This window comes from Pituophis catenifer, unplaced genomic scaffold, assembly GCF_029215685.1.
Source record: "Pituophis catenifer annectens isolate HBS135680 unplaced genomic scaffold, rPitCat1.0.hap2 SCAF_3, whole genome shotgun sequence".
Lineage (NCBI taxonomy): Eukaryota > Metazoa > Chordata > Lepidosauria > Squamata > Colubridae > Pituophis > Pituophis catenifer.
The window spans coordinates 157,644,941-157,658,089 of NW_027256883.1; the positions used below are offsets into that span (position 1 = coordinate 157,644,941).

The 13,149-nt window shown below is 37.9% G+C and overlaps 1 protein-coding gene across 1 annotated transcript in view; it reads left to right on the top strand.

The window, feature by feature from the left end:
- Window positions 1-13,149, top strand: part of POMGNT1 (protein O-linked mannose N-acetylglucosaminyltransferase 1 (beta 1,2-)) — a 34,627-nt gene that overhangs the window by 6,398 nt on the left and 15,080 nt on the right. Inside the window, exons 3-11 of the mRNA XM_070941369.1 lie at window positions 4,555-4,660; window positions 5,669-5,784; window positions 6,523-6,588; window positions 8,241-8,354; window positions 9,325-9,442; window positions 9,915-10,013; window positions 10,985-11,112; window positions 11,921-11,991; window positions 12,597-12,672. Coding sequence (XP_070797470.1) covers window positions 4,555-4,660; window positions 5,669-5,784; window positions 6,523-6,588; window positions 8,241-8,354; window positions 9,325-9,442; window positions 9,915-10,013; window positions 10,985-11,112; window positions 11,921-11,991; window positions 12,597-12,672 — 894 coding nt within the window. The remainder of the gene's footprint in view (window positions 1-4,554; window positions 4,661-5,668; window positions 5,785-6,522; window positions 6,589-8,240; window positions 8,355-9,324; window positions 9,443-9,914; window positions 10,014-10,984; window positions 11,113-11,920; window positions 11,992-12,596; window positions 12,673-13,149) is intronic.

The window sequence follows — 13,149 nt, forward strand, 5'->3', positions numbered from 1 at the left end:
AAAAGGGGATAAATTTATCCTACTACATTCTAGAGACTGACAGTGCAGCTATCAGGAAGGTATGACAATGTATTGCAATATCTTGTCTGGATCTCAGTGTCTTAAAATAGCAAATTTAATACAGAGCTGTCAGTGCTGTGGGAGATCCTGACACCTTAGCTACAAGTAGACAGGACTCTTCAAGTTCAGGTTCCCATAGAAACCTATATACTCTTCGTACCTTCATCACCAGAGGCTTAATCATTATAGTACCATACAACATGTTGTACAAATGTGACATATTCTGCACATAGCACTTCGTTACCATATAATGAGAGCAAGAGTGACATTCTTTTCCTGTTGAGATAAATTAAGTACAGGAGAAATTGGTTTCTTGTGGGGAGATTTTGTGTCCAGTAGGAAATTAAGAAAATTTGAACATATGTAAGCATATGAATTGTAGGATATATACTTAAATGATTTTAGAATATCTTGTTGGGGAAAATATTGTAATAGAATGAAGAAACAATTCATATTTTTCCAATGTAAGGCCCAAATGCTTTATTTCTCAGTTTTGAAGCCAATTTTATTTGTAAATTTTATTGATCTTATATTTTCATATTTTTATTAACATCTTTGTCTTATTTTTAACTTTAAAATGGAAAGCATTCCCATGAAGGTCTAATGCATTTGGCTACCTTAATTCAAGTTTATACAAAAGCATTTTTTCATCAAAAATAAGCATAGTAAAAATAAAAGTTACTGTCTCCTTTGTCCATTTTTTTAAAATTTTCTTAAATCATTTGTTGGTTAAATTTTGTGCCAACATTTCCTGAATCTCTGAATCTTAGTCTCTTTTATTTTTATAATATAGAAAAAAAAGTTACACTAACTTTGTGGGGGGGGGAGTGTTGTTGCTGCAAAGGAAAACTCTACCTATAGATTAATTACATTCAAAAGCAGCTAAGAATTGAGCATGGCTGGATTTAATGTCCATATAGACTGTAGTGGAGTTGTGAGTGAAGATGGAATACCGCAACTCCTAACTGCTCAACTCAGGAACTGATTTCAAAAACTTTTGTTCATGCAGTTCACTCCTGAGGAGCATCTGTCTGGAGTACAGATGGGTTTATCTCACAATCGCTTTTTGATCTGAAGAGATTTCACTAGCAGATGTCTGCCCTCTGGTTGGATTCTCAGCTTCAATGTTCTCGTTCCTTTAGAGATGTCCAAGCTGACTTTAATCCCCATCAGACATCACTATTTATTATTATTAATTCATTATTATTATTAATTCAATTTATATGCCACCCTCTCCGAAGACTCAGGATGGCTTACAATGCATTTAAAAGAAAAACCATTATAAAAACATTTAAAAAATTAAAACCTTAAAACCCATTCACATCATTCATGGGTGGATCTCGCGAGATCGCAACAGCGAGATCAACGGCCCCAGGCCTCCCGGAAAAGCCAGGTCTTCACCACTTTTCGGAAGGCCAATAGGGTGGGGGTGGTCCAGACCTCAGGAGGTAACTGGTTCCAGAGAGCTGGGACAGCCACAGAGAAGGCCCTCCCCCGCGGGTCCGCCAGCCGGCATTGTTTAGCTGACGGGACCCGGAGGAGACCAACTCTGTGGGATCTTACCGGTCGCTGGGAGCTATGTGGTAGAAGGCGGTCTCGAAGATAATATTTGAAATACGCCAGATGTCTCTAAATCTTTCTGATTTCCAGCTATAATATATTTTAGATGTAATGTGAATCCTGACCCACAGATAAAGATTAGTGATTAAATCCTAAGATTATTGATGTGAAATCCAAGGGTACAGACAGAAACACAGGGAAGTTAAAAAATATATGACATAGCATCCAATGAAAATCTATTCAGTACAGCCACCTGGGGAAAACAAAAGCTTCTAATTGTCATAGTGATGGGACAAAATTTTGCTGCAATTATAGAGACTTTCTAATGCTGGTCATTTGGCAAGTAGTGCACAATTACCGTATGAGAGCCATCAGTGCTATAACATAAAATAAAAATTATTTTATGTTTGATGCTCAGACTCTGCCTTTATTTGTGTTTATGCTCTTCAGGAAGATACTTTTCTTCTAGACTTGTCAGTTTGTCATCCTGGCAACCACACGTTACATTCTCAAGATTTAAAGTCGGTCCACAAAAGCTAAGGACCGTTGCTCTACTTTTAGGGCTGTTGTCATGAAAGAGAACAAGCATGAGAATAGACTGAACAATAAAAGGCATTCTGATTTTATAGATAAAATTCAGTGAGCTTTAATTTGGGGTTTTCTTTGAGATAGAAAGTAGTATAAATGATACTCATTTTGTACAGACAGCACTCTTCTCTGAGACTGTGCCTTCATATTACACAGCCTTTTGTTTCGTGGATAGTATATTGTGGATGCTCCCCTAAGAAAATCTTACTGCACTTTGCACCTATGCTACGACTCCATATTCCTATCAAGTAGCTTGTTTTCACTACCCTAAAATCTGTTCATAGCTTGTCAGGGAAGGTAGCCTTTTTGAACCTGTTGTGGTATAAATTATAAAGTTCTTCAGACAGCAAAGACGATGTGGGATGGCAATACTGGGAGTAGTTCTTTAAGCATTTAGATGCCAAGGTCTCAGGGTCATCTAAAAGCATGGTGGGGGAGGTCAGGTTTATATTTTAAGTGTTGTATTTTAAGGGTGATACTAAACACAGATGAATGTATGACATGACTTGCTATTGTCAAAACTATTATTGTGACAGTTCACTTAGAGCCGTGTGCCAGTTATTTATTTCCATTAATAAATGACGGAAAACATTCCATATTTATGTCATATGACGCTTAATCCAAAAATTTATTTCTATCACCAGAAGTCAATATTTGATTTTAAGGAATAAACAGCTGGCTACTTACTGTAGAAATCTGGATATAACCTTCAGGACACTCAATATTTTCCTCTATTTCATCATTATGAAAGAGCCTTGGTGGTACAGGGGTTTAAAGCACCCTGTTATTAAGCTTATTAAGACCAGCTGCCTGCAATTACTGCAGGGTTCGAATCTCGCCAAGGCTCAAGGTTGACTCAGCCTTCCATCCTTTCTAAGGTAGGTGAAATGAGGACCCAGTTGTGGGGGCAATAAGCTGACTTTGTATAAATATACAAAAGGATGAAGGCTATTGCTGAGCACATTGTAAGCCGCCCTGAGTCTTCGGAGAAGGGCGGCATATAAATCAAATTAAAAAAAAAAAAATTATACAGAATAGAATAGAATAGAATAGAATAGAATAGAATAGAATAGAATAGAATAGAGAAGAATAGAACAGAGAAGAATAGAACAGAGAAGAATAGAATAGAATAGAATAGAATAGAATAGAATAGAATAGAATAGAATAGAATAGAATAGAATAGAATAGAATAGAATAGAATAGAATAGAATAATAGAATTCTTTATCGGCCAAGTGTGATTGGACACACAAGGAATTTGTCTTTGGTGCATATGCTCTCAGTGTACATAAAAAGACAAGATAACATTTGTCAAGAATCCTAAAGTGCAACACTTAATGATAGTCATAGGGTACAAATAAGCAATCAGGAAACAATATCAATATAAATCGTAAGGATACAAGCAACAAAGTTACAGTCATGCCGTCATAAGTGGGAGGAGATGGGTGATAGGAATGGTGAGAAGACTAATAGTAATAGTAATAGTAATGCAGCCTTAGTGAATAGTTTGACAGTGTTGAGGGAATTATTTGTTTAGCAGAGTGATGGCGTTTGGGAAAAAACTGTTCTTGTGTCTAGTTGTCTTGGTGTGCAGTGCTCTATAGTGTCATTTTGAGGGTAGGAGTTGAAACAATTTATGTCCAGATGCGTCTGTAAATATTTTCACAGCCCTCTTTTTGACTCGTGTAGTATACAGGTCCTCAATGGAAGGCAGGTTGGTAGTAATTGTTTTAATTATCCTTTGAAGTCTGTGTCTGTCTGGTTTGGTTGCAGAGCCAAACCAGGCAGTTTTGGAGGTGCAGATGACAGACTCAATAATTCCTCTGTAGAACTGAATCAGCAGCTCCTTGGGCAGTTTGAGCTTCCTGAGTTGGCACAGAAAGAACATTCTTTGTTGTACTTTTTGATGACGTTTTTGATGTTAGGTATCCATTTTTGGTCTTGCAATATGATAGAACCTAGAAATTTGAAGGTCTCTACTGTTGATACTGTGTTGTCTAGTATTGTAAGAGGTGGCAGTATGGGAGGGTTTCTCCTAAAGTCCACCACCAATAAAGGAAGTACATGATACACAAGGATAAAAAAGCCTGCCAATACACAAAATGAGACATTTTTTAAAAAGAAGAAAATAGGGGTAAGTGGAAGCAGGAACTAAATTTCATCCCAAAAGAACAATGGGAGAGTTCAACAAAGAAGTCCAAAAACTCTTGTCATTCACTTTTCCAGTGCTGTGTCCTTCCTGTTATGTCTAGCATAAAAATCTATGTTTTCATCATGTAGGCATTTTAAGCATCAGGTTTTCCAAATCTATTTTTTCCTAATCTAATAAAGGAGACTTTGTCTTACAGATGGGGGCAGTCCTTTTCTTGCTGGTAACTGTTATTGTGAACATAAAGTTGATCTTGGACACTAGAAGAGCAGCTAGTGAAGAAGAAGAATCAGCTCAGGATTATGGTGAGCAGGAAATGTGATTAGATGTTGGTATTATAATGTACTGTGTGATTTATAGTCACTTTCTGGGAGAAATGGAATGTTCTAGGAAATGTAGACTGTTCTGTGATTGGAGAATGGAATTTTCCACGCAACATTACTGACCAATGAATCCCATCCCATATTCCTAGTTATAGCAGCATTGAACATGGTCTAAATTTTTGATAGTTTTGCTCACAAAATAGTTTTTGATAGTTTAGAAAGAGAAAGACACTATTTCTTCAGGAAATATATGTAACAATGGACTGGTGATACCTTCCAGATCTTAAACATTTTCAGGTAAAATTAAGCAAGTAGGCCATGGTTTATATTCTGACTTCTGTCAAAAAAATTGTCAAAGGGAAGGAGAACTGGAAGAACTGGATTTCTTGTATTTACAAATGAAAACTGACTAGTCTAAAACTAAAAGTAGTTTAACTAGGTAATCATTACAACTAGAATTTTAAAATCAAGTAATACTCAGTTGAAGTCTTTAATGCTGCAGGCTGTTAAAAGCTAAATGGAAGGAAAATGTTAGTTTGTTTTTTATATAGATAACATGATGTCCTTTGGGAGATAATTCTACATGCTTCCACATCAAATGTTCTATCTGTGCTTTCATGAATTAACCTCACCATACCTCGTGGTATAAAAGCTAGTCCTCGTTTGGCAATCACATTTGGGACTGGCAATTTGGTTTTTAAGCAAAGCAGTCACTAAGTGACATCCCAACTATGCTAACAATCTTATTTCAGCTTTCCTTTGTTTTATAAACCTGAGAAGGTCGTAAATGTGAGAAATGGTCACAAAGTTATTTTTTCATTACTGTCATAACAGTGAATGGTCACTGTCGGAGGTAGTTGCTAACTGAGGGCCATCTGCATACAGAAGGCCTTTCAGAATGATCATAATTTATGGAGAGATTACTACAGGATAAAAGCATTAAACGTATGTCCATAAGAATCTGAAATATGGTGCTCTCTCATTTCCTAGATGAAAGTTTGCAGAAGCTAGAGATCCCTCGGCGGCCTATTAATAGCAGAAAAGTTCTGGACATTGAGGTCTATTCCAGTCGCTCCAAGGTTTATGTTGCAGTTGATGGGACCACGGTGAGAATCTGCACTGCAGCTGTAAATGCAAGAATCATGACAATAATAAATTCTCACATGGTTTACTATGAAGGAGAGCACAGTGCTTCTTGAAGTGAACAGTCTCTTCCTGCATTATTTGACCGTGTGTGTGTGTATATATTCTGGCTTTCAGTTTTATTGTGTCCTATTAGGCCAGCAAGTATATTTAGTAATTTTAAAATATGAATATACGATACTCATTTTGTGTCTCTCTGAATGGCCTTTTATTTTTTAATAAAATTTCTAAGTGGATGTATTCAAGGTGAAGGAACAAAACAATTATTTTTTTTAAAGAGCAGTCTGCTCATTAATAGAAATTGAACACATTTTCTATTTACAATTTACAAGAATAGTGGTTTTGCAAGTAATACGGGAAAGGTATAGTGTATTTTCCCTATGTGTCTGCATACCCACTTATATACATATGCATATCATGAAACAATTTCATGAGTTGCTTTCACCTTATAATGCTTTTACATCTCACCTTCCAAATTATTAGATAAAAACTGACTATAACTCTTTCCAACATGCTGGATTATGTTCTGAATAAAGAGCACAACTAAATTGCAAAAGCTAGTTCAGAGGGATTCTGGGTTACAAAACATCACTGTAGAAAATTTCTGGAAGAAAATGATGTACAAGAAACAGGGGAGGACTGATAAGGGTAACAAGTGTGAAAAGGATAGTTTGATGACAATTACTTTTGTGACTGTACAGGTTTTAGAAGATGAAGCCCGGGAACAAGGCAGAGGCATCCATGTCATTGTGTTAAATCAGGCCACAGTAAGTGATGAAGAACATAAATATGTTCAATATGCTTCTTTTTCCTGACAAAAAGACAATGTGGAGTTTCTTATATTTCCACAAAACTATTCTTCACCCATCACTGAAGTCCCCAAAAGCTGTATTTTGGAGTAGATTTTTTTGGTCAGAGTTCTGGGTTTTTGGTCAGAGTTGTAGAAAAGTCTTTTAAACTCCACTGAAGATTTCAGCAAGTTTCTAGACCTCTAGAATTATGCCCAGCCTATGTTCCCCAAAACTAAAGCTAAGTGTAAAAGGAACACTTGGTAATAAAGGTAATCCTTGACTTACAACCATTTATTTAGAAACCATTTGAAGTTATAATGGGACCCCCCACCCCAAAAAAAAGGTACTTATGATTTGGATTCTGCCTCCCTGCCATCCTGTGACCACATTTTGGACATTTGGCAACTGGCCTGCATTTATGGCTTTTTACAGTGGCCTGCATTCACATGACCATGATTTAGGACATTGGTTCATTTAACAACCACTGTAAAAGTCGTAAAATCAGATTTGACCCACTTAATGACTGGCATGACGTAAGACTGTAATTGCAGGGTCTGTTATGGTCATAAATCAAGGACTACCTGTATGCTATCTTCCCTGAATTACACCAGACTTCACCCAATTCAGTGAGCTTACCATGGATGACTGCACTCCCCAACTGGCTATGGTAAAAAGGTGCTCACCATTCTGTATTTCCAGTAAGCTCCTTTACTGGGGAAGGAATTTCTATATGCCAACTTCCCCTCTTTCTCCATAAGTCTGTAAAATGTGCGGCTGGGAAGTCTTGCTTTTACAGCCAGTGATCTCCTCTGGCATTGAGCTCTCCACAGCTCCCTGAATGTGACAGATGTTCCTATCACTTTTCTTTAAGAAAATGAATTGGAATAATATATGGTAGGATACAATGTTGTAATGGGGAGGAGAGGGCAGAAATATTCCTTAATGGGATTAATCTGGAAAAAACTGCCAGACGTTTTTAAAATATTTCCTCTGTTCAGACATAGAATTTTTAAAAAGTTGGAGGGGCCCATAAGGATTAGTGGTGGGTTTCAAAAACTTTTACTACCGGTTCTGTGGGTGTAGCTTGGTGGGCATGGCATGGCTTGGTGGGCATGGCAGGGGAAGGATACTGTACAATCTCCATCCCCACCCCACTCCGGGGGAAGGTTACTGCAAAATCCCCATTTCCTCCTGATCAGCTGGGACTTGGGAGGCAGAGAATAGATGGGGGCGGGGCCAGTCAGAATTTTTACTACCGGTTTTCCGAACTACTCAAAATTTCTGCTACCGGTTCTCCAGAACTGGTCAGAACCTGCTGAAACCCACCTCTGATAAGGATCATCTAGTCCTAACCTTTGCAATTATCAGGAAAGCCGATTAAACCATCCATGACAGGTGGCTGCTCAGTCTCTTCTTAAAAATCTCCATCAATAGAAAGTCCACAACTTCTGTAAGTAGACTGTTACATTGTTGTGCAAATCAGGAAGTTTGTCCTTGTATTTAAATAAAATCTGTTGTACATCAATGTCTCAACTGCAATTCCCAAAAAAAGAGTTGTGGTCCCAACCTATTTGGAAGGTCACAATTTGAGAAGAAGTGATCTAACACAATTTTGGATTGTTTTGTAGGGCCATGTGATGGCAAAGCGAGTTTTTGACACATATTCTCCCCATGAAGATGAGGCCATGGTTCTGTTCCTCAACATGGTGGCCAAGGGTCGCATCCTTATTTTCACAATTAAGGTAAGTTGAAATTGGTGTTGTAAATGTTTTTTTCTTTCTTTCAAATAACTGACATTTAACAGAAATTAAACTTCTAGTTTCACTTGAAGATAATCTAATGAAACTAGAAATACTTTGATAGAGAAGAAAAGGGGATTGCTCTACTGTTAAACATTAATTTTATGGATTGTATTTGAAAATTTAATCTTGTAATTTTGTATGTATTTAATTTTAAATTATATGACACACGGGTGGGTCTTACTTACCTCCGCTACCGGTTCGCAACCGTAGCACGCGCTTCTGCACGTGTGCAGATTGTCAGTGATGATGTCCGGCCGGGTGGGCGGAGCCTCCTACCGGCATTACTACTGGTTCGCAAGAACCAGACCGAACCGGGAGCAACCCACCACTGATGACACACTAGAAAAGCAAAAAAACCCCCAAGACTTACTGTCAGTTTTCCAAGTAACACCCCTAATGAAATCAAACTTCGAGGCTTGAATTTCCTCAAAGCTAATTTTTATTAGAGATGTCATATTGGCACATCTGGGAAAACCCGAATCTGAGAACTTCTGGGTTTTCCTCACCCAAAAGAAAGTTCAAGTCCTTGCCCTTCACCCACATGTCCATCACACGAACCAATCGGGTACCCTCTGGAACAGAAGATACCTCCTCATTCTTCTCAGCACAACTGCAGGCACAACCACCTTGACTTTCTAGATAGAATGCTATTTTGACTACATATCATTTTCACTCCATACAATCCCCGCTCCCATTTTCCCACGGTAGAATTTGTGGCAGGCCTGAAGGCTCAAAGATGAAAAGATGGCTTCCAGGTCTGACACTTACTTTGACATCTTATTACCAGTTTTTTTTTTTTTAATGGAACTTTAGCTTAAAAGAACCGAGGCAGCATCGAATGTTTCTTTATGCTTAAAGGATATATAAACCATGTATCTGTATTAATATTGTGGGATTTCTTCCTTTTCAGGATGAGGGCTCCTTCCACCTTAAAGACACAGCCAAGAATCTTCTGAAGAGTTTAGGGAGCCAGATTGCAGCTTCCCTCAGCTGGCGAGACATGTGGACATTTGTGGGGAAAAAAGGAGGTCAGAACTGAGCAGGGGCAGAAATCTCCAGGGGAGAAAGGGACGCAGGAGAGGGCTCCTGATGGGTTGTAACTTTTTCAAGGAGAAGTATAATATTAACCAAGCCAAATATTTGGTGCTGCTCTAGCTTCTTGTTTTTCATATATTCATGATATTGGAACTTCTCAGCACCATTAAATTGGAGCATGAGAAACTGAGGACTTTTTCTGTTAACAATATGCGGCATAGGCAGCTGCAATGTTTCATATCCAAACCAATTTTCTCTCTTCTACAACAGTTGGGGTTGTCTTTATCTCCTCCTACTCTGAGTGCCATAGAGGGATATTTTGTTAATCTTTCTTTTGCACTATAAAAAATATCAAAAGGAGCCTAGTGAAAAAGTAAGATTGATTGCTGCATCAGGGATCTAATAGCCAAAGTAGTGAATGGTTATTGGCTGCCTATTGCCCATAATGTGTTGTGTTCTCTGTAGGTGAAGTCTATGGCGAGAAGCATGCCAAGTCTGCACTGCTCTCCTCATGGGGAGAGCCAGTCTTACTGAAAACAGAAGTCCAATTAACCTCTGTGGAAGGTATGATATTCATTCCCAAGAAGGATTGGTAGAGACTACTCTTGAACAGCTTTAAAGCTAGGCAATCGGGAACCTGGCTGAGGTAAAGAATTGAGGAAGAGGACTAAAACTAGTAAAGTTTCTACTGAAGTGGGATAAAAATTGTCAAGTATTTTGTGTGACACAAGTATAGGAGATCTGAGCCAAGGATAGATTGACTTCCTACTCAGTGTAATACAAGTGATCCTCAATTTATAAACATTTGCTTAGCAACCATTTCAAAATTACAATGGCCCTAAAAAAGAGACTTGGGATCAGTCCTGACCCTTGGGTGCTTGGCAACAGATACCTATTTATAATGGTTAGAACCTTCCAAGGTCACCATACACCAACTTCTCAACCAGCTTCTGATAAGCAAAGTCCATGGGGGGGGGAGATGGATTTGCTTAACAACTGCAGCAAAATAAATAAATCAGGCATGATTCATTTAACAATCATCTGACTTAGTGACAGTTGTCTTGATCCCAAATATGGTTGTAAGTCAAGGACTATCTGTATGTTGTTTTAGCTTTTCTCATCCTGATTTTCTTCTGAAACCCAAAATGATAGGCTGGATTAGGGATAGGTTCAGAAATTGGCAGCTCTAATATTCTGACTTACAGTGCTGTTCTCTCTGGTTTCTCTTGAAGCAAATCCAATGAAATTAAAAGCTTCCTTGAAGACAAGATCTTATTTTTTTATTCCATATTCAAAAGAGAGGATTTTTTTTTTAAAAAAATCATTTTCTGCTTGGCAGCCAGGCATTATTTGTCATAGAAATGTTTTGAATTTTCACTCTCAGAATTTTGATCATTAGTGATGTTTTGTTGCTTATGGGTATCATAGATTGAAACATCCTAAGAATGTTCTGAGCTGCCTGTAGCAGAACATAAATTGATAAACGGCTTTCTATTTCAAAACTCTCCTATATCTCATGATGATGTATTCCACAGAGGCAGAATGCCATTGGCCAGATACTGAGTTGAATCGGCGGCGAAAGCGTTTTTGCAGCAAAGTGGAAGGTTATGGAAGTGTCTGCAGCTGTAAAGATCCTACACCTATAGAGTTCAATCCTGATCCAGTAAGTACAATAATGGCCCTTCTTCACCAACTCGTTCTAGAAACAAAATTTCTATCTAATTACATAGATTTTACTGACCTATCAAATGATTAATGTGAGATAGATAGATAGATAGATAGATAGATAGATAGATAGATAGATAGATAGATAGATAGATAGGAAGGATGTTCTATCTGGCAATAAAGTTTACCAGACTGTTTAGTTGGGAGTCAGATTTTTTTTAAATGATCTTTTATGTTCATATGATTGTTGTATTTGTCCTTCATGCCTTACCTTTTTTTTTTTTTTTTTACCTTTTCTGACTTTTACTTTATTTCCAATCTCCTTCTTTCTTTGCCAACTGCCTATTTCTCTGAATGTGAGATACATGAGACAAATATAAATACTACTGGGAATCTTTTCTGAATTCTGCAACATATAAGTAGATAGATAGATAAATAGATTTAAAATCTATTTATACAATCCTAATTCTGGTAGTGGTCAGACAGTATTGGTTTGAGTTCGTAATCTAAGTCTTGAGACTACAGGCAAGGAAAAATTGCTTATACAGAATTTAGCTATTCCCAGCTTTCTACTTCAATCAGTGTTTCTCAATCTTGGTAACTTGAAGATGCATGGATCTCATTTCCCTGATTTCCCCAGCCATCCATTCTGGGAGTTGAAGACCACAGATCCTCAGGTTGCCAATGTTGAGAAACACAGCCTTAAATGTTCAAGTATAGAACAGACAAAAATAAAAGGTGAAATGGGGGAAAAGAGCTGTTGACAGTCTATTTTAAATGTCTGTTTCTGGTGTTCCTTTTTTTAGCTAAAAGACAACAAAGTTTTTGATGTACCTGTTGCTGTCATTGCAGGGAACAGACCGAACTACCTGTACAGGTGAGAGACAGTTAGTAGGGACAAAGTAACTGCTATGCAACATCAAGTGGAGAATTCATATTTTTTGCCTGCCTAATGTCTGTTGAAATATAATCTCCAGTTCCCAAATGATGTGGTCAAGTTTTCTTGATTTTGTCCCTCTAAACCACGGGTGTCAAACTGGCAGGCTGAGGCTGGATGCGTCACGTGCAGGCCACGCCCACCCCTGCTCCGCGAAGTGGGGAACCGTCACGATACGTCACATGAAGGCAACATGATGCTGCAAGTTTGACACCCATGCTCTAAACAAAGTCTTCTATCCTGCAAGGAAGGGAAAAGTTGTCACAATCCAGAATCAGCTGGAAGAGTTCATCTAAAATAGAACAAAAGTGTAAATCTGAGATCCTGCAAATCTCATCCTTTGTTTATTTGTCAACAATTTATATTCTAAACAGTCAACTCTTGAGTGGCATACAATACATAATTTGAGATTAACATGAATAAAGGTTAGTCAAGTTTATATCACTAATACTAAAGTGTTAATCTAGTATTAGATATATATTCTAGGAATATATTAAAAAGCTTTCTGGGAATCACAGCAAATATATTAACCCTTTTCTGTTTAGGATGCTGCGGTCTCTTCTATCAGCACAAGGGGTCAATCCTCAAATGATAACAGTTTTTATTGATGGATATTATGAGGTAAGTCATCAGGAAGAGTGGATCTACTTCTACTTTGGAGGTGTGTAACTTTGGGGGGGGTCAAGTTACAGCACTTGGGGTGGCCTTTTGGGTGATGTTCTTTACATCAAAGAATTAGGCCACGACAAATTCAAATTAAAGTTGTTCCCCTACTATATTCTCTTTATGAAAGAATACACTTCACTGAGAACTTTTGAAGTTCTACACGCACCTCTACTTTGGAGGTGTGTAACTTTGGGGGGGGGTCAAGTTGCAGCACTTGGGGTGGCCTTTTGGGTGATAACTTTAATTTGAATTTGTCCTGGCCTAATTCTTTGATGTAAAGAACATTAAAGAATTAGGCCAGGACAAATTCAAATTAAAGTTGTTCCCCTACTATATTCTCTTTATGAAAGAATACACTTCACTGAGAACTTTTGAAAAGGCTCTCAAGATGAACGTAGAGCCTGTAGGTGACCAGCACTGTGTAATATGGGA